The sequence below is a fragment of the Lepidochelys kempii genome, chromosome 26 (assembly GCF_965140265.1).
Source record: "Lepidochelys kempii isolate rLepKem1 chromosome 26, rLepKem1.hap2, whole genome shotgun sequence".
Taxonomy (NCBI): domain Eukaryota; kingdom Metazoa; phylum Chordata; order Testudines; family Cheloniidae; genus Lepidochelys; species Lepidochelys kempii.
In genome coordinates this window covers 12,837,864-12,856,571 of record NC_133281.1, presented here as the reverse complement: position 1 = coordinate 12,856,571, position 18,708 = coordinate 12,837,864, and the positions used below count along the sequence as shown (strand labels likewise).

The 18,708-nt window shown below is 47.2% G+C and overlaps 1 protein-coding gene across 14 annotated transcripts in view; it reads right to left on the bottom strand.

Annotated features, from left to right (window-relative positions):
- SLC4A5 (solute carrier family 4 member 5) overlaps positions 1–18,708 on the bottom strand; it is a 126,862-nt gene that overhangs the window by 14,046 nt on the left and 94,108 nt on the right. For 3 of the 14 annotated variants that reach the window (XM_073325092.1, XM_073325093.1, XM_073325098.1), the window contains exons 18-26: positions 17,689–17,889; positions 16,018–16,131; positions 15,160–15,273; positions 13,408–13,569; positions 12,055–12,233; positions 10,052–10,124; positions 8,339–8,407; positions 6,163–6,336; positions 5,259–5,420 (exon numbers count right to left, since the gene is read on the bottom strand). In XM_073325092.1, coding sequence (XP_073181193.1) covers positions 5,259–5,420; positions 6,163–6,336; positions 8,339–8,407; positions 10,052–10,124; positions 12,055–12,233; positions 13,408–13,569; positions 15,160–15,273; positions 16,018–16,131; positions 17,689–17,889 — 1,248 coding nt within the window. Of the gene's footprint in view, positions 1–1,658; positions 1,744–5,258; positions 5,421–6,162; positions 6,399–8,338; positions 8,408–10,051; positions 10,125–12,054; positions 12,234–13,407; positions 13,570–15,159; positions 15,274–16,017; positions 16,132–17,688; positions 17,890–18,708 lie in introns of those variants that run through there. The other 11 variants (XM_073325096.1, XM_073325097.1, XM_073325094.1 and 8 more) reach the window with 9 other exon arrangements.

Here is an 18,708-nt window from a genome sequence, read left to right as displayed (position 1 = left end):
AAGTTCAGCCTCCACATGGCTGACATCAGAGGAATCTCATAGGATAAGGTGGATCAGATGGACATGAGTGGCCAAAGACAGGACAGTAACTGAATTTAGAGCCGGTGCATCTTACGCCTTCTGCTGCGCCTCTCAGTGTGCAGCCTACACCAACTTAGACATGTTGATGGGTAACTTAACACTCCCCAGACATCACCACATCTGGAATTTGCTCACTGAGCCTGAGGGATTCCAAGAGGGCGAGTCAAAGATGGTGGCGATCACACACTGAGGAGACCACACAGTAAATGATGCCGGCTTTAAGTCCTCAGACTCCACCTCGGAACCTGGCTCTTTGAATTTTGGGCCAGCCCTTCCCCTCGCAGGGCAGCGGAGTTGGCAATTCCCAGTACAAGCACTGCCAGTAACTGGATGCTCTGTGCCTCAAGCCCACTCACATACAAGAGAGATGGACGCAGCGAACACCATTGGGGAGGTTGGAGTGGAGCGGAACTTGGGAACATTCAGAAGGAAGCGTTGGCTCTCCACCAGTCTCCCCCAGAAAAAGGCACATTCCAAATAAGCCAGCCCCCTTTCCCAAAGTGAGAAGATAACGTTTTACTGAAGGACTCAGGAAACCCTCTGACTTGCAGTAGCCTGGGACAGGAGAGACAGCAGAGGGGGAGGGCTATTAGCACAGCTGGCTTTCAAGAACGCAAGGGAGTCACCTTTAACCAGACAAATGCACGTGAATACGAGTCTATTGTGCACAAATGCAGCTTTGGTTAATGATTTCCCTGGGCTGTCACGGCTTCCTGCACCAGGCTGCAATGACAGAGGGGACAGGCCCAGAGAAGACAGAGTGAACATTTCCCCCAAAAGGACCTGTCATTTCCGGTGCTGAGCACCCGCAGTTCCAACAGAGCTCGGCATGTGCCCAACACTCCTGAAAACCACGTCTGAGGTGCCTGAAGTTGGGTAGCCAAAATCAGAGGCCCCTTTGGCTGCTGGTCATTTGCCTGTCGTCCCACAGGGAGACGGTAACTAGAACCCAGGTCTCGTGACTCCCAAACCGTCTGGCATGTTTGAATCTTTAACAGCAAGCAGCAGTTTCCACTTTACCAGTGCACAATGAGCAACACTGTACACCCATTAACAAACAACATTCTCATCCCCCCTGCCATGGGGCAGCTAAAGTGTTATCCTCTGCATATTTACACATGGGGAAATAGGCACAAGAAGGTTTGTTCTCCATCCAGGTTCTGATAAATGCACCCATTGCTATGGGAAAGTGACTTGCCTAAGGGCATGCAGTATGTCAGTATCAGAGCCAGGATTAGTACGACGGAGTTCCTGGCTCTTGGTCCGCCTGTGGGCTGGGAACCCCAGAGGAACAGGTTCTTGAGAGAGGTTTCTGGCATTTCTAGGCCAGAATGCGGAGTTTTCAGGCAGCAAAACAATTTTAAAATCAAGTTTAGATCTAAAAAGCAGCTGACGGATCCGTGTGTGTTCTTTTCCTCAAGCCTGTTTGCGGACCTCTTATCTAGACATATCTACAGCTTCAAAACAAGCCAAGCCAAGCACCTGCTTTTGGTTAGACTTTGATTAGTCGCAAAATAGAGCAAGTTGTCGAGGGTTAGTAAATGGTAGTAATGTTGGAACCTAAGCACTGTACTTACTGGTAATGCAATGGATACCATTTTGGGGGTCTGATTGGACGGGTTCCATTGGGATCTTTATAACTGAGGGAGTTGGGAACCGAGGCTAGGAAAAAAGCGGGAAGAGCCAGTGAATACATTGATTCATACAGACGTGTCCGGGGTTAGCATGCCTGAAAACATACTCATGCTGATGAAAATACAGATGCCCTTCCACATTAAATGAATCTTTCTTATGCATATGGCAGAAGGCCAGGATCTTCAAAGGAGTCTAAAGGATTGGGTACCCAGTTCCCATTGAAAATCCTACCCTAGACATCTATGTATCTATTTGCATGGTGGAAAGATCAGCATCAGTAACACCAATTAACATTAATCAGGGTAATATGTTGCCTGCCCATAACAATAGCTTACATTTCTAACACCATTCATGCTAAAGGATCCCACATAAACTACGGTAACACCATTTATTTGAAATGGTTTGGGGACATCAGAAACATCTGGCTATAACAAGGGGATTGGATGAGAGAGTTACATTACTTGGTAAATAATTCACAAAAGTGGACATAACTAAGATTAGAATAAGCAAGATTTCTGGGTCAGAGATATTTGGATAAATGAGATCCTCCTACACACAGAAGTCACCCTCCACTAAAATGCAGCCAGCTCTGGGGGGGAGGTAGGGGGAATGTGGCAGCTCTTTAACAATGAATGCTATGCATCAGTTTAAGACAGGCAGTGAAGAGAACCATTGTATCCAATTCAAACAGCAAGTGGAGACTACATAGGTAGAATCAATGGGGAAATAAACCACATAGTTTGTAAAGCTCGGATGTGTCTACAAAATTTCATCCAGATACTTAAACACAAGGAGTTTGGTGATCAGTTTATGCCCAAAAGCATAAACCCTGATGGCCCTTGTAACTTTTACCTTAGCTAGTAATATAACTGTCACTGCTAGTTTTAGTCAAATAAATGCCTCCTCCTTTGAGTCTTACGGAGACAATTGCTTCAATACTATCCTGCAGAGGTGAGTTCCACAGGTTAATTATGCATTGAATTAACAAAGCAGGTCTTTCTATTCATTTTAAGTGCGTTGTTTTTGAATTCATTATTCTCTTGAGTCTCCCACCTGACTGAAGTCCTTCCCTTGAGGCTTCTAATCATTTTGGTTGCTAGGACTTTTGAGGATGAGGTGACCAAAACTGAACACAGCATTCAAAACATATTTGAAATCATCCTTTATCCCCAAACTGCTCACTCAGGCCCCTATTCGAGACAGCACTTAAGTCCCAGTGAAGTCAAAAGGACTTAAGCACATGCCTCAGTGCTTTCCTGAATCGGGGCCCCCAGTAGGTGCTCTCCCTCACCCTTCCCAAGCATGCTGACAGGCAGCCACAAATGGGACACTGGGTGCCCAAGTCCAGTTGAAGCCGGGTGCCTACTGCCCTTTGTGACTCTCCTTTTTACGGGGTAGTGTAGTTGGAGGGGTTCATTGGCATTCAGTACCCAAGAGTCCTTTCTGTTCCTGGCCCTTTGCTGACAGTCCAGCCATCAGATTTTTGGTTTCCCTTCTCTTCCATTTATACAACACGAAGTGGTACTAGTCACGGTTGCATTTTCGCCTTAAAAGTTCTTTATGGGAAGTGCAGCTGTCTCAGTGATACGGTGAGAAGAAGAATCCACAGGAGGGGTTCCCTTAGCTCCCAATCTCTATCCATAACTCCGCTAAGGATTTTCAAGGCTAAAGCTGGTGTTTTGTTAGTTCAGCCACGTGCTTTTATTACTCAGGTGACGCAGACAGTAGACCAAGTTACTGTGGAACAGCAAAGGGCTCTAGACAGCCCTTGAGACATGTCACTAGTGCTAACGGATGTTATGCATGTATCCTCATTGTGGGGATAATGGATTTGCTAAGCCTGGAGGTTGTTTATTGTAACCCTGCAACAACATTGGAGAGACTTGGAACTAGGGTTGCCAACTTTCTAATCGCAAAAGAACGAACACCCTTGCCCTGCCCCCTACCCCACCCCTTCTGTGAGACCCAAGCCTTGCTCACTCCAACCCCCGTCTCTCTATCGCTCGCTCTTCCCCACCCTCACTCGCTCATTTTCACCAGGCTGGGGCAGGGCGTTGGGGTACAGGAGAGGGTGAGGGCAGGGACTCTGGGCTGAGGCTGGGGTGCAGGTTCTGGGGTGCAGGAGGGTGCTCTGGGCTGGGGGATGTGGAACAGAGGGGTCTGGAGTACGGGAGGAGCTCTGGGCTGAGGCAAGGTGTTGGGTGTCGGAGGGGGCTACGGACTCTGGGCTGGGGGTGCATGTTCTGGAGTGGGGCCATAAATGAGGGGTTCAGGTGCGGGAGGGGGCTCTAGACTGGGGCAGAGGTGCGGAGGGTGTGGGCTGCGGGCTCTGGGAGTGAATTTGGGTGAGGGTAGGGATTCTGGGCTGGGGCAGGGGGTTGAGGTGTGGGAGGGGGTGTGAGGAACAGGATCTGGGCGGCGCTTACCTTGCAAGGCTCCCCAGAAGTGGCAACATGTCCCTCGGCTGCAGCTCCTAGGCAGAGGTGTGGCCAGGCAGGTCTGCACGGTGCCGCCACCTGCAGGTGGCGCCCCAACAGCTCTCATTGGTTGCGGTTCCCAGCCAATTGGGGCTGCAGCCAGCGCATAGGGTAGGGACGGCACACAGAGCCCCCCTGGCCGTCCCTCCGCCTAGGAGGCCAGAGGGACATGTCGCTGCTTCTGGGACCGTGCAGAGCCAGGCAGGGAGCCTGCCAACCCCACCAACCGGACTTTTAACAATCCGGTCAGTGGTGCTGACCGGAGCCGCCAGGGTCCCTTTTTGACCAGACACTCTGGTCGAAAACCAGACACCTGACAACCCTACTTGGAACACAAATTGTGTTCCAAGTGTGGTTCTACTCAAAGAGTGACTGTGTAAGAGATGGTACCACCTTAGCAGATCTGCTCCCTGTTTGTGTTGAGCCCTGCTCAATTTAGTACTATAAACAGGTATTTACTGATTTTGATTCCTGTTATCCCATCGGAGCCAACCCGACCCCGAGAGAGAGAGCTGGATTGTATTGCTTCTTCTGCATCATCTACAGAATTGTTTAAATTGCAATCAGTTGCATTTGGGGCTCTTCACAGAAGGTCTGCACAGGTGTCCGTGAGGGGAAAATGTGGTTTTATTCCTGGGAGATAATGCAAGAGAGACCCTGCTTGACTCTCAGTTTCCAGTTGCAAGCTTTGGCAGGTTGAAAAAAACCAAAAAACCTTCTCAACTTGGAAACTGAGCACACTGAATCTGCAAATCAAAGAGACAGGACCACCACCACCTACCTCTTCTCAAACACCTTTCATGAGTAGATCTCAAAGCGCTTTTCAAAGGAGGTCTGTATCGTTCTCTCCATTTTACAGATGGGGAAACTGAGGCATGATTAACATGGACCCTCACAATACCGTTTGGACAGAACTATTTTTCAGAACAGAACTGCTGTGCAAGTGGGAGAATCCTAAGGGCCTTATCTGAGCACTGGAACCAGTGAGTGACATTAACATCCCTGAACACCTGTAACACTAATGGACTGTAAGCCCCTTGCTGTTTCTCCCAAGCATGGACACACCTCATCCTCACTCTCCTCTTCCCCTTTGTTGCCTTTCTTCTTCTTCTTCTTGTCATCTTCCTTCTTTTTCTCCCTCTCGGGGATGATGTTATCAATCCAGGCCAGGTCGTGTTGGGAAAAGACGAAATCCAGCATTTTCCTCACTAAGATTAAGGCTAAAATCTAAGGGGGGAAAGGGAGAGAGATTTAAACCACCACTGCCAACATGGACAGAACAGATCCAGATTCATGTCTAGAGTCCATTGAAGAAAACAGGACAGACTCTGACTTGCGCTATAGCGACAAAACACAGTGGGGAAGGGGCAGCTGCGGGGCCGACCAGTGCAGAACAGAGAAGGGGGCCTGGAGCTTCTGGCTGCGGGCACCAAGACAAGTGGCTGTCCCCTCAGGACACGCTATGAAACCTTGGCAGCCCCAGAGAAAACCGTGGCTGGTTACATGAAACACTCCCCATGAGGGAAACTTTATGGAATGTAATCTATCTGCATCAGAAGTACTGAATGACTGGAACCAAGGGATTCAAGGTATGTCAAGCCCCAGGCTGACACCTCCTTTCATCTTGGGAGAAGGCACCTGCTAATACCGGTCACTTTGTGGAGTGCTGACGGCATCCCAGGAAGATGAGCTAGTCTCTTTAGTCCCAACTCAAGGATATGGTGAAAGGCTGAGCTTTAGGGGGAAGCTGGGAAGACCTGCTGAGAGAAGGCTTTTGACACTCAGAAAAACAGACCTGCTGCCTTAAGGCTTTGGTCTCTATTTAAAAATAAAGACAAAGCCCAGGAAGATCAGTGGTTGTATCCCTATTGGGGATGGAGCGGAGGGGACCGCATGGGGACCCCAGCTGCTCACCCCCTCCCCACACCAGCTGTCCCAAGAAACCCCCAAGTTTGTGTAGCAGCCCTACCATCACAGGGAAGATGATAGCCGCCACAGTGGACTTCAGGATCCAGAGGATGGCTAGACAGACGATCTGCACCAGGGTGAAGAGGTGGATCCGGCGCAGCGGCACATGGCGAAGGAAGGCATAGTCAGGCTGGTGCTTGGCTGGCATCAGGAAGAGCTTGCAGCGGTCCCAGAACTGCCAGGGAAAAGGCGTGTGTTATTCGCCATCCTCGAGGAAAGGCTGAGCTGGGCTTGGTTCTGAAACGAGCAACTGTCAAGAGCTGGCTGGAGAGAAGAGTGCTGCACGGACACCTGCCAAAGGTTTTGGCTCAGAATGGTCCTTACTTGGCCCCAAATTAGGCCAACTTCCCATTAAGCCCAATGGGAGATTTGCCTGAATGAGGACTTCAGCTCTAGCCCAATGGGCTGCTACACAGATTTCAAGGCTAGAAAGGACCATTGTGATCAGCTAGTCTGACTTCCTGCATTACACAGGCCAGAGAGCTCCCCCTGAATAATGCCTTCTGAACTAGATCAGCTCTTTGTATCTTTTACACAATACGCTCTCAACTGGAGAGGGTCATTGCAATCCAGTTTGTGGTTGCACATGTTAAGACTGGGTAATTAGATCTCATGCTTCAGGGCATATACTGATTGTCACTAGAGGTCAGGAAGGAAATCCAGCCCCTGTCTACCTCCCTGCCAAATGTATCACCGCATGCCTGGCCAAGTGAATTATTGGATAGGAGTTGGGGGGTTACCTTCCTCTGAAGTCTCTGGTATTGATCACAGCTAGAGACAGGAGTGGGATCTGCTCTGGAAATCCCATGTTCTAATTATATAAAGCATTAGCCAGGAAAATGATCTTTCCTCATTTGTGCAGTGCTAATACTCAACCGTAGTTTCCACAAACAAACTCTTCAGTTCGTATTTATGCTCTTGGGAGCTAAAGCTACAGCATCTGCCTTAAAATAGTTTCTGTAGTTCAGACCATATTAACCTGGAGCCTAATTTTATCTTAAATATAGCTTTAACCTCCATTTCAAAAACAAAACAAACAAACAAACCAAAGTGATTAAGACTCAATGGGCCAAATTCCTTTCCGATAACACCATTACAGTCAGTGACATTACACCAGGGATAAACTCTGTCCCACTATGTTTAAACTGAAATTATCCTTTGGGTTAACATGAATTGGATGTCAAAAAATTCTGGTCATTTAAGGAATTGCTGTGTATCCTCCTGTCCAACTGACCCAACCCCACTTCTATCCATCCACCCTTCATCACTGTAGTATCTGAGCACCACAAGAGCTGGGACGTCTGCATTCAGACACCACCCTCCAGAGCTCAGAGTGAAGCAAGAGGGCGTGATTCCCATGGAGGGTTTTGCTGCATCCCTGGGTCCACAGCCAGCTAAATCCAGCAGTGCTCACAGAATGTTCTTAGAATGGCCAACTCTTGGTCCTGAGCCAAAGGCTCTTTTCAAGCTCAACGTTTTAGTAATTTCAAATATTGCCTGATTAAATTTCAGTCTCTCCTTTCCAGGAACAGCCCTTAATCAGTCAGGCAATAAACCATGTGTCTGGATGAGTCAATCTTCCTGCACTTTGTAGGACCTTCACTCGGTCTCCAGGTTCTGTGTCAGTTTCCCAATGCAAGGCAAGTCTGCAGCTGATGGGGAGGGGTGGATTATGCGCCAGAAGGGAAGAGGGATTTGAGAAAGCTTTTCCACCATAAACAGAATGATGTTCATAGCATCAACCACTGCCCTCTCCCTCTCCCCAAAGCAGAGCTTTCTATAACTGAGGAAGGGCAAAGAGCCACAGACTCCCTGAAATTCTCTTATAGCCAATCTTCCTTATGTGGAAAATGCTCAGATACTATGCTGATGGGCCAAACCCTAAAACGGACAGAGGTCCCAAGAAGTGTATCTCATTTACTCTCAGTGCTCCGAGCCTCCCCTTGACTACAGATCTCTCTAGCAATTGGAAGGACCCAATTCCACCCTTAACCATACAGGAGGTTGCCCGTGGGTCCATTCAGTTTCCTCTGCAGCTAATAGCATTGGTATAAGCAATAGACGAGTCCGTTTTTATCAAAGTGGTGTAAACAGATGAGGAGCATAAAGATGGAGACTGGGAATATGGTAGCAGCACATGAAGGGAACAAGCTCAGTAACACAGATTAAATTCTTACCTGAATGCCATTCAGAGAGGCAACTCCCATGTAGAGGAAGACACCATACAACACTGGCATCGGAATATACTGTGGGCAGAGGAAAAAGAAGCACACGGTGCTTAGATGTCTCCTGTGAACCACTGCAGAAAGAACATTTCTAGCAGTGTTTGTCCAGAACGACATCCGGGGGAAATCCTGGCTGAAAAACAATCCTGGTCCACAATCAAGCAGATAGATGCTGTAGTGACAGGGTACTACAAATACCATATAGAGAAGAGGCAAAACGAATGCCTAGGGTTGCTTCTGGGGAGATGCAGCCACACGCTCTCCCTTACTAAAGTCTCAATTGAGCCCTACATTTGGAGGTTTTTTCCCCTTTTCAAACGTTTCTACTGTGATTGACTTGAAGTGGACCACATCTGAGCTGAGCAAACAGGATACTGCTCTGACGTTTTGGGGAGGTCAAGCCACACCTGTAAGGGGTCATGTCACCACCTGCCCTGTTACTCCGGGTGCCGTAAAATGCTATCCTGGTGTAGCTCAGAGCCCTGACACAGACAGCCAGCACGCAAGTTACCTCCTGGCTCCCACCGCCCAGTTCCTTTTTGCTGGGTGACCCCAACACCTTCCCAGTCCTGAATTCCCCCTAAACCATCTGCCAATGTGACACTCTGCTGAGGTTCCCAGAACTGAGTTACTGGGTACAGATCTACACTATGATAAAAGACCCACGGCACAGCTGAGGCTGGCCCAGATCAGCAGAGCTTGGGCTATGGGGCTTTAAAAGGGGCTATAAACTTGCAGCGCAGATGTTCGGGTTCAGGCTGGACCCTGGGCTCTGGGACCGTCCCTTCCCTCCCGTGCTCCTGACGGGGAGCAGGTTGGTGGGTGGGGGCACCTATTTTTCCGGGGCCCACCAATTGACCCGGGGCCCCTGGGCATGGGTCCCGTTGGCCCAGGGGCTAATCTGCTGCTGCATTAGTGAGCTACCAAGGGCCACAATGTTTTACTACTTTTCGGATCACTGTTTGCTGTTTGTACAGGACCTAGAAAATCTGATGGTAACTCTGAAAATAATTGCTAACACTCATTTATAAACCCTGTAATAGTCAAAGCCATCCTGAATTTATCTGGTACTCATATATCAAGAAGAGACTATTACTGTTATGGTCAACTGATTAGTGTTCCTTCTATGAGACAGAAAGAACTGCACAACTGTGTGTCATAGGCCCTATATCACTAAAGAAGATTCTCCTTTAGCTCAAGTGGCAAGGAGAAGAAGGATCTGTGTTCTCTTCACATGAAGTTCTGAGTGACCATGGCACATAGCATAGCGAGCCCAGTTTGTTCCAGTAGTTACCTGTCAACGGGGTGTTAGGTGGACTTCATGCCAGTCTAAAAGAGAACTCAATAACTTCACAAGAAAGGAGAGCATGTCCTACCCTTTCAAGAAATGGAGTCAAAATGGAATGGGAGCCAGGCTATGATCTAGTGCATGGGATAATATACTGTGGGATTCCGAGACCCTTCTCTGGCACAGTTATCCAGAAGGCAAAAAAAGAAGAGCTTTCCACCGTAATCCAACAATACCTCACTGGGCCATTGGTTCAGCACAGACCTGTATTCTGCTTGGTGTCTTATAGTTATCTGAATGCTGACTGGACCCCTGGGCCTTCAACAGCGAACTGTGCAGTGAAGAATGTTGTGTGAAGTAGAAAGAGGAAATTTTACCTTCAGAATTGGAGCCAGGAAGACCGATATCCCAGTCAGGACAAAGACAATGATTCCGGTGACTCTCTGCTCCCTGGCAAAGAGCAAAGACAGGCAGAGTGAAATGCGGCATCGGGGTGGGACAACTTCTTGTGTTTGCCTTATGTTCCTAGGGTGAAATGAACGGCTGGGACATTGAGAACCAACGGGCGTGTGTGGGTCTGCTGGCCTGTCTCCCCAGCCCAGGAAAGACCAACAGCAGAACGTGGTTTATTCATTCAAACACAAAACTCACAACCCAAGCAGGCCGCAGAACCCAGGGGCCTTTCCCCATGCATCTCTTCTCCCTAACTCCAGTGCCTGCCACAAGCACTAACCTCCATCTCTAGCTCTCCCGCCTCCCAACTGAGCTCTCTTAGCTCTTCTTAGAAAACACCTGACCCCTTCCAGCTGGATCTGATAATTGAAGCTGGCCACAGGCCCGCTGACCTTTAAAGATGACCCTGTTATATTGCCAGACATCTACAGAGAGGAATCTAGACAGATGGACATATATGGGGATAGACAGCCAGCCAGCCTGCCTCTAGGTAGGTTTTCATTACAACATTCCTCTCTTCTGCTCTCTGCTCCTGTTGCAGTCTCCCTAGTGTGATCTTTAACTCCCTCCTACTCTGGTCTGTTTGTCAACCCAGTTCTTTATTGAATTTCTCTCCCCCTCTCATATTCTTTTCTTTGTGAGAAATAAACCCCAGTAACCTTTGAGGTCTGAGTCAAACTTTAAAACCCGCAGCGTTTGAGAGGATTCAGCATTAGGCAAAACAAATCCAGAGATTGCCTCGATCCCACCAGCACGAGACTACGTCCTGCAAACCCCCCAGTTTGCAACATTTTAGAGGGCCTTAAAAGCACTTCCATGGCACTCCCAATCCCCAAGTCATCACATCACCAGGCAGGAGTTTAGCTCAAAGAGCGAAAGCCCTGATGTCCCACTGACTTTCGATGAGATTTCGCCTCCTTTTGAAGAAGGGGCTTGCGTCCTTTGGTAAATCTGACAAAATTCAGCCAACCCTGGGCCTCTCCTGATTTTGCTGCTAGAGCTGCAGGGCTCCACATCTGTGACAGTGTCTTTGGCTCACACTGCACTTAACCCCTTGTGCACTCTGGCACACAGTATATCCCGGGTCTTTCCCTCTGCCATGCTCCATCGTGACACATCTACTCTCAGCCAGACAGGAGCTGTTGGGGTATTGCTGCCAGACCTGAAGCTACAGGGAGAGACCAGATGCTTGGGGACCCCACCAGGGATAGGCTGAAATACTAGTGTGAGAGTTTCCTGCTCATGGTCCATGCGGTCCAGGGCAGGAGCTGGATGTCATGGAGAGCGCTTGGGAATTAGGGGGTTTCCATTTTAATTTGGCTGAACCCCGGACGCTATCCCCCATCTTCCTCCACACACACTGCCAACACAGCCCAGCCTCTGGACCCGATTCTCCACACGCCTTACACCTCAATTTACCCCGGTGCAAAGTGAGCAAGAAGTGGATTCCACACACACGAGCACCAGCACAGAGAGCTCTGTTCTGGGGGTGTTTTACAGCCGCTGTGCATGCGAGTCAGTAGCTACAAAAGGCACAAAGGGCAGGGGAGAATCTGGTCTGTTACTTAGGTCTGCCCCTCCTGCAAAGAGATTTGAGACAGGTGGGGAGGAAAAGGGTTTGCATGCAGCACCCTGCCCATTGCACCCAGAGGCCCTTAATGGAATCGCTTTGCAGGCGCCCAAAATTTACTGCCCTGCAATGAGGTGGTGCAAAATACAGCTCTTCTGGGGAATAGCCCATAACAACTAACTTGAGGTGCTGGAAACGTGGCTCCCATTTCTGTAGCTAGAAGCATGCCGGGATTACAACCTACCCGACCTGCATGCTGCTTCGTGGCGCCCTCGGCCTCCGCTCTCCAAACCAAGGTAGCTGCACGCTAGACTTGGATATGAACGGATAGTGGCATGGCCTTGTGAGAGCCCTCACCTCACTCCCAGGAACTGGGGCTGCTCCCCTGGCGCGCTGGTCTCCGTCTCCATCTTTAAGCTGTCGATGTGGGCTATGGAAATGACCGTGGCCGCCACATACCAAGGCAGCCCCATGAACGAGCACACGGCCATCAGGACCCCTACCCAGAACAAGTCCAGGTGATAGCCTGCCGCTTTCTGCAACAGAGCAGGTTTCTGGTTAGGCAACGGGGGCCTGACCCCATCCTCTCTGCTCCAGAGTGTGAAATGTTTAACACCGCTCCCAAGGGGGGGATTTTCAAGAGGAGAGCAAGGGAACTTGGCACCCACCTCCCATTGAGTTTCAGTGGAAGTTGGAGACCAAACTCCCTTCAGTGCCTTTGAACATCCCTGTCTAAAGAACTACAGAGACTGAGCTTTTCTCCCTTGACATTTCAGAAGTGCTCTAATTTCACCAAAACACCCCAATGAAATGTAAGGGTTTTGCACCTGAAAATAGAACCAGTTTGAGGAGAAGACAGGAATTACGATTTATTTCTATTCCTGCAGCTCCTAGGAACCCAAGGCATGGACCCCGCTGTGCCAGGCACTATACAAACAGAACAATAAGATAGCGCCTGCCCCAAAGAGCTGATTCTCTAACTGCCAGACTGGATCAAACCAGCAGTCCACATTGCCCAGCATCCTGTCTCTGACAGTGGGGCAGTATCCGCTGCTTCAGAGGAAGGTGTAAGACAGCTCTGCGTGGACAATTATGGAATCATTTGCAGTTGCGTCCCTGACCTTCTGTTAGAGTTTGGTTTATATCCCTCCCATACCTTATTATCTTGATAATTAAAGAGCTCGTTTTTTGCAGCTAATCCCTGGCATTAAGATCCAAGAGGTAAACAAAACAGCCATAATTTTAGTGGCCATATGGTGGGTGCTACGCTGGAATTCTGTTGTAGTAGGACCTTGCTAGTTCACCCTTTCATAATCTGCACAAAGCAGAGCTCAGACCCCAAATCCCAATCGTCTGTCTAGATTGCTCCAAGATTTAAGAGTCATTTCTCTAGAGAACACACTTTAGAAGGCACCAGGACACACCACACTTAAAGAGCAGCACAGCATTCATGAACCTCTTGAATCCCACCTAGACCCTATTTTGACTAGCATAGTCCTGTCCAGGGGCTAAGCTCACCTCATATGAACAAACGGAGAGGTAAGCATTGATTCCAATGTCCATAGAGCACCAAATTCTACCCTTACATGTGCCCAGTTACTTCTGTTGAAGCACATGTGTAATCAAGGGTAGAAGATGGCCCCATTTCTGTCTGTTCTATGGTTTGTTGAATAGGTTTACACCAGTTCCAGATACCATTAAAAGCCATACCCTCAGTTTGTGCTCCTTCCTATTGACTATGACGGCTGTGATTTGCTGGTCCATGAAGATCAAGATGGTAACCAGCAGAGCTGGAAGGGCGCTGGCCAAGTAGATCCACCATGGATTCTTACCGAACGGGAACACAAACCATCCTCGATCTAAGCGAGTGGGCTAAAAACATAGAGCAAGGCAAGGGTTATTGCATGCTGCATTCTGATTCTGGGTCATAAAAATTACATTTCAAGAAAATGCCATTGCATTTGGGCAAATTTGTATGAAATCTTGGAAGAATACAAAAACCGGAGTCTGTTGTGAGCGTAATCTTGTTCCAGGACAATCGGAACCTAATCCGCATTGGGAACTGACCACCACCCTCCTGAACCACTGGATAACCATTCTGACCCACAATCACAGCGTGGTGAACTGGCTAGCAGGTATGCACATCACTTCCCCCTACTGGATGGAATTAGAATTGCTCAAATGTGGGTCATAGCCACAGGCACTGTGCCACTAACATTCAAGGGATCCTCCTTTAGCTCAAGTGCTAGGGGTCTGGGCTTTGGCAGCCAGAAGTGCTGCGGGCATTCTGTCCCCATTTCAGCATGGTTTTCTGAACAACCCTGGTGCAGAACATAGTCACAAGCATTGTCTCATTGCTTCTCGTGCTCCCCTATCTGTCTACTGCATGGCCCGGTCTACACGACAAAGTTTTAGCAGCATAGCTATGTTGGTTAGGTGTGTGAGCTCTAGTCTGTGTAGCATTGACTAGCCCCGACATGCCACGTCTACACTAGGAGCACTTTCCTGGTGTAAGAATACTGGTATGCCATATGGGCAAAGCACTCCTGGGACAGACACTGCTTAGGTCAGCAAAGCTGTGCTCTGGACTGGCATTGTTAGACCACCTCACACGAATGAAACAAGCTAGAGTGGTAAAAGTGCAGTGTCTACACTAGTGGCTTTTGCCAGCACTACCCTGTCGGTCCGGAATCACACCTCTTCACATCCCTGCCCGACAGAAGTCTGTAGTGTAGACATAGCTTTATACTTAGGCTTGGTCTACACTTAAAAGTGAGGTCAACATAGCTACATCCATCAGGGGTGTATAACACCACCCATTTTTTCATGTTCTGTGTGTATATAAATCTCCTCACTGTATTTTCCACTGAATGCATCCGATGAAGTGAGCTGTAGCTCACGAAAGCTTATGCTCAAATAAATTGGTTAGTCTCTAAGGTACTTGTGAATCATAGAATATCAGGGTTGGAAGGGACCTCAGGAGGTCATCTAGTCCAACCCCCTGCTCAAAGCAGGGCCAATCCCCAATTTTTGCCCCAGATCCCTAAATGGCCCCCTCAAGGATTGAACTCACAACCCTGGGGTTAGCAGGCCAATGCTCAAACCACTGAGCTATCCCTGTCACAAGTCCTCCTTTTCTTTAAGGGGTTAGAGAGGCATAGCTTCGGCGACCTAGCTGTACCCCGATAGTCTCCATAGCGTAGACATACCCTTCGAGCGTAAGCTCTTTGGGGCAGGGACAGTGCCTTTGTTCTGTGTTTGTACAACACCTAGCAAGATGGTGCCCTGAACAGGACAGTTCCTTCCACTCTCCTCCCCCACCCCCCCCCGGGCGCTATGCTCATAAAATAATTAACAGCAATAATAACTAACTGTGACATCCTAACACAGCCGCAGATTTGTAACAATATGCATCTTGTCAGAGAGAGCTGAATACTTCGAAAGGGACGCTAGTGATTTTACCTTAAAATCGGTAGGCACTTGCAGTTTAGGAGTATTCAGTCCAAACAATACATCGAGACCAACGAACATTAGTATGGACATGAAGATAGAGAAGTCACTAATAAGTTTGCGTAGCTACAGAGAGAGAGAGAGAGCACAAATCAAACACAAAGAAAAGGCAGAAAAGTGGCAGAGTTCGAGCATTAATCAGAGAATGAAAATAATTTGTGTGAGACGCAGTGTTAGCCGATTCATTTCAACAGAGAAATGGAATGGGTATCTACTGAGATCAGTATCAGCTTGCATCAGCTGGAGTTGGAGTCATTTCCGAGTGAATGATTAATATCTACCTAAGGTACTCATATGGACACTGTTACCTTGTGAGCACCTTCCATTCTTTAATGGGGATGCTATTATCCCCATATTACAGAGGGGAAACTGAGGCACAGAGAGGCTAAGTGACTTGCCCAAGGTCACATAAAAAGTCTGTGGCAGAGCAGGGAATTGACCACAGATCTAATCCCATCCTGGCTCCTTAACCACTGACCCATCCTTCCCATCCCCTGCTCTAATCAATGTATATTGTGTGCCAGGGGATAAACTTCCTTCTATGTGATGTTTGCACATATATCACTGAGGCTGGATGTTCAATGTCCATAAATTTGATGGCTGGGGGAGACGGGGTGCTCAAGAAATATTTTTGCCAATAATTTCGCCACTGAAAAATCGGATCAGCCAATAAAGTGTTTTGGAAACTGAATCCCTTTCATCCCATTCCTAATGTAGCTGTTGGAAGGACAGTCTCAAGGGTTAGCTGAAAGGAATTGGAAGGGACAGAAATCAGGAGAGGAAAGAACTTCAAAACTGCTACATTCAAACCTTAATTATACTGGGAACATGCAGCTTTGGAGTGTCCAGGCCAAACCAGGCATCTATTCCACAGAACAGCAGAATGGAGAAGACAATGGAAAAATCAGCAATGAAGGCCCTGACCTAGAGGCAGATGGGGTTGGGAGGGAAAGGCTGGTTAAACAGGGTGGTTTACAGATCTCCAAGCATGCAGTACACCACAGGGACATTAAGAGACACACATGCCTGATCTCCTTCTCATACAGGTATAACTCTGTTGATGTCAAAGGAGTTACTTTTGATTTGCACTGGTGTAAGTCAGAGCATCCACATCAGCATTACCAGTTTTCGTGATTTTATTGCTCGTCTCACAATACATGCTGGTTTTATTAAATCCCAAGCTCCAGGAGTCATGTGAATATGTGAAACGCTCAGCTTTCATTTAAATGTTCCTAGTCCTTCTGGTTGTGGAGAAAAGCTTGGAAATGTGACCAAGCGCAGCTTAAAAGCTCACAAATCAGAAGGCAAATTAAAACAAAACAGTTAAAAAAAAAAAGCTTATGTTTTCAGGTTGGCAATATTGGCACATTGCTTTATTAAAACATCAAATCCTCAATTGAAATCTGGAAGAGGGTTTTTAAATGGCAGCAACTTGTAGTTTTCCAGCAAGTTAATGCAAAGTTTCAAGAACGTTCACTTGTCAGATGTAGAAAAAATAAACTCAGAAACATGGCTCTATTCCTCGTAATTCTGCAGTTGGCAGAAATATCAGCTCTTGGTGGCTCGGATTCTGCTACTTGTAAATGAATTGTATGCATAGAAAAAGTTCAAGAATCTTTTAGAGAGACGCAGACTTCACAGAAATGGGAAGTGAAATGTATGTGGGCATCTTAAATTGATCCTGAATTTTAAATGTTAAAAACTTGCCATTATGAAAGCTATCACTAATAAAAATGTTCCCATAACTCAAAAAAGGCATCCTAATGAAAGCAGTATGCAGTGTTTGCAGACCAACATTGCTACATCCAAAAGTGAAATGGACCATAAATAAAAGCAAAACTGACTTCACAGATTTTCATTGTCCAAAGTAGGTGAAATGCAAAACCCAACAAAGAACATCCATAGCAAGCAGCATACTGGATTTTTACATTCTTTCATTTTTAATAATCTAAAGGACACCTGCTGGATAGGTTAAGCTCAGAATTTTGTTGCTGTAAAATAAAGTGTGTGGAAGGGAAGGATAAAAGCTAATATGAAAATGTTTGCATGGATTTCTATAAAATAAAATTAATTTCCTTTGAACAGGTGTCTAATTACAAATCATGGGGCAAGCTAAAGAGATGTTCATAATAAAAAAAACAAAAACAAAACCAACCCCAAACACCCAAACTAGAAATCTTGCATGCTTCTACTTCTTTTTCATATTCTCCCCTCCCCTCTCTGACCTGCACATTGCTTCAATAAGACCCTGATCCTGCAATTAGATCTGACCGGGTCGGCCTTTGTGCCTGTAGAGAAGCCCTCTGACTTTGATGGGACAACACCCAGGCATAAGAATCTGTCCATGCAGATCCAAATGCAGGACTGGAAGCCATGATCTGTATTTCAAGTTCCCCGTGTCACTCCGAAAGGGACCAGCTTACAGGTTTTGGTGGAAACTGAACTACAGATGGGTTTCATGGGCTTTGTATTTTTTCTTACCTTTGTAGGAAAGTAGCGACTGAACTTAAATTTCTTCAGCGTTACAGTCATGGAATAAGTCCCAAAGAAGAGGATGAAGGACATGAGGGCTAAGTCAGGAACAAATTTACAGGATTTCCCTACTAGGCTTCCGCCATACTTTAGACATTCCTTCTTACTCAGCTGGGTCCAGTCCAGAGCTGTTACGTTAATAGCATTGTACTTGGAATCGAAATGTTGAAGAGAATAAACCAAAATACTTATTAATACATTGAGCAATTCTCGTGTGCAGGCAAATGCAATTAGTCACATGGCACTGCTTAGGAGCGCCACTACAATTCTGGGGAAAGTTAAAGTGCTCTATAAAATATACAGAGCAACGCATCACAGAGCAGCGGAAGGCAACAAAAATGCTTAGGGGACTGGAACACATCAGTTATGAGGAGAGGCTGAGGGAACTGGGGATGTTTAGTCTACAGAAGAGAAGAATGAGGGGGGATTTGATAGCTGCTTTCAACCGCCTGAAAGGGGGTTCCAAAGAGGATGGATCTAGACTGTTCTCAATGGTAGCAGATGACAGGACAAGGAGTAATGGTCTCAAGTTGCAGTGGGGGAGATTTAGGTTGGATATTAGGAAAAACTTTTTCACTAGGAGGGTGATGAAACACTGGAATGTGTTTCCTAAGGAGGTGGTGGAATCTCCTTCCTTAGAAGTTTTTAAGGTCAGGCTTGACAAAGCCCTGGCTGGGATGATTTAATTGGGGATCGGTCCTGCTTTGAGCAGGGGGCTGGACTAGATGACCCCCTGAGGTCCCTTCCAACCCTGATATTCTATGATTCTATAATCATAGTCACCCGTAAGAACTTGGCTCAGAATTTGTAGTATTCAATGTATTTCCTACAGTAAGTATAAGGATAACTGTAAATAGAAGTAACAATATCCCTTTATTCAATGGCAAAATTGTCAAGTTGTTAAGGGTGACCACTTTCATGACATTAAACTTCAGTGGAATTAAACCAGATAAGAACCATGTCTCTTAA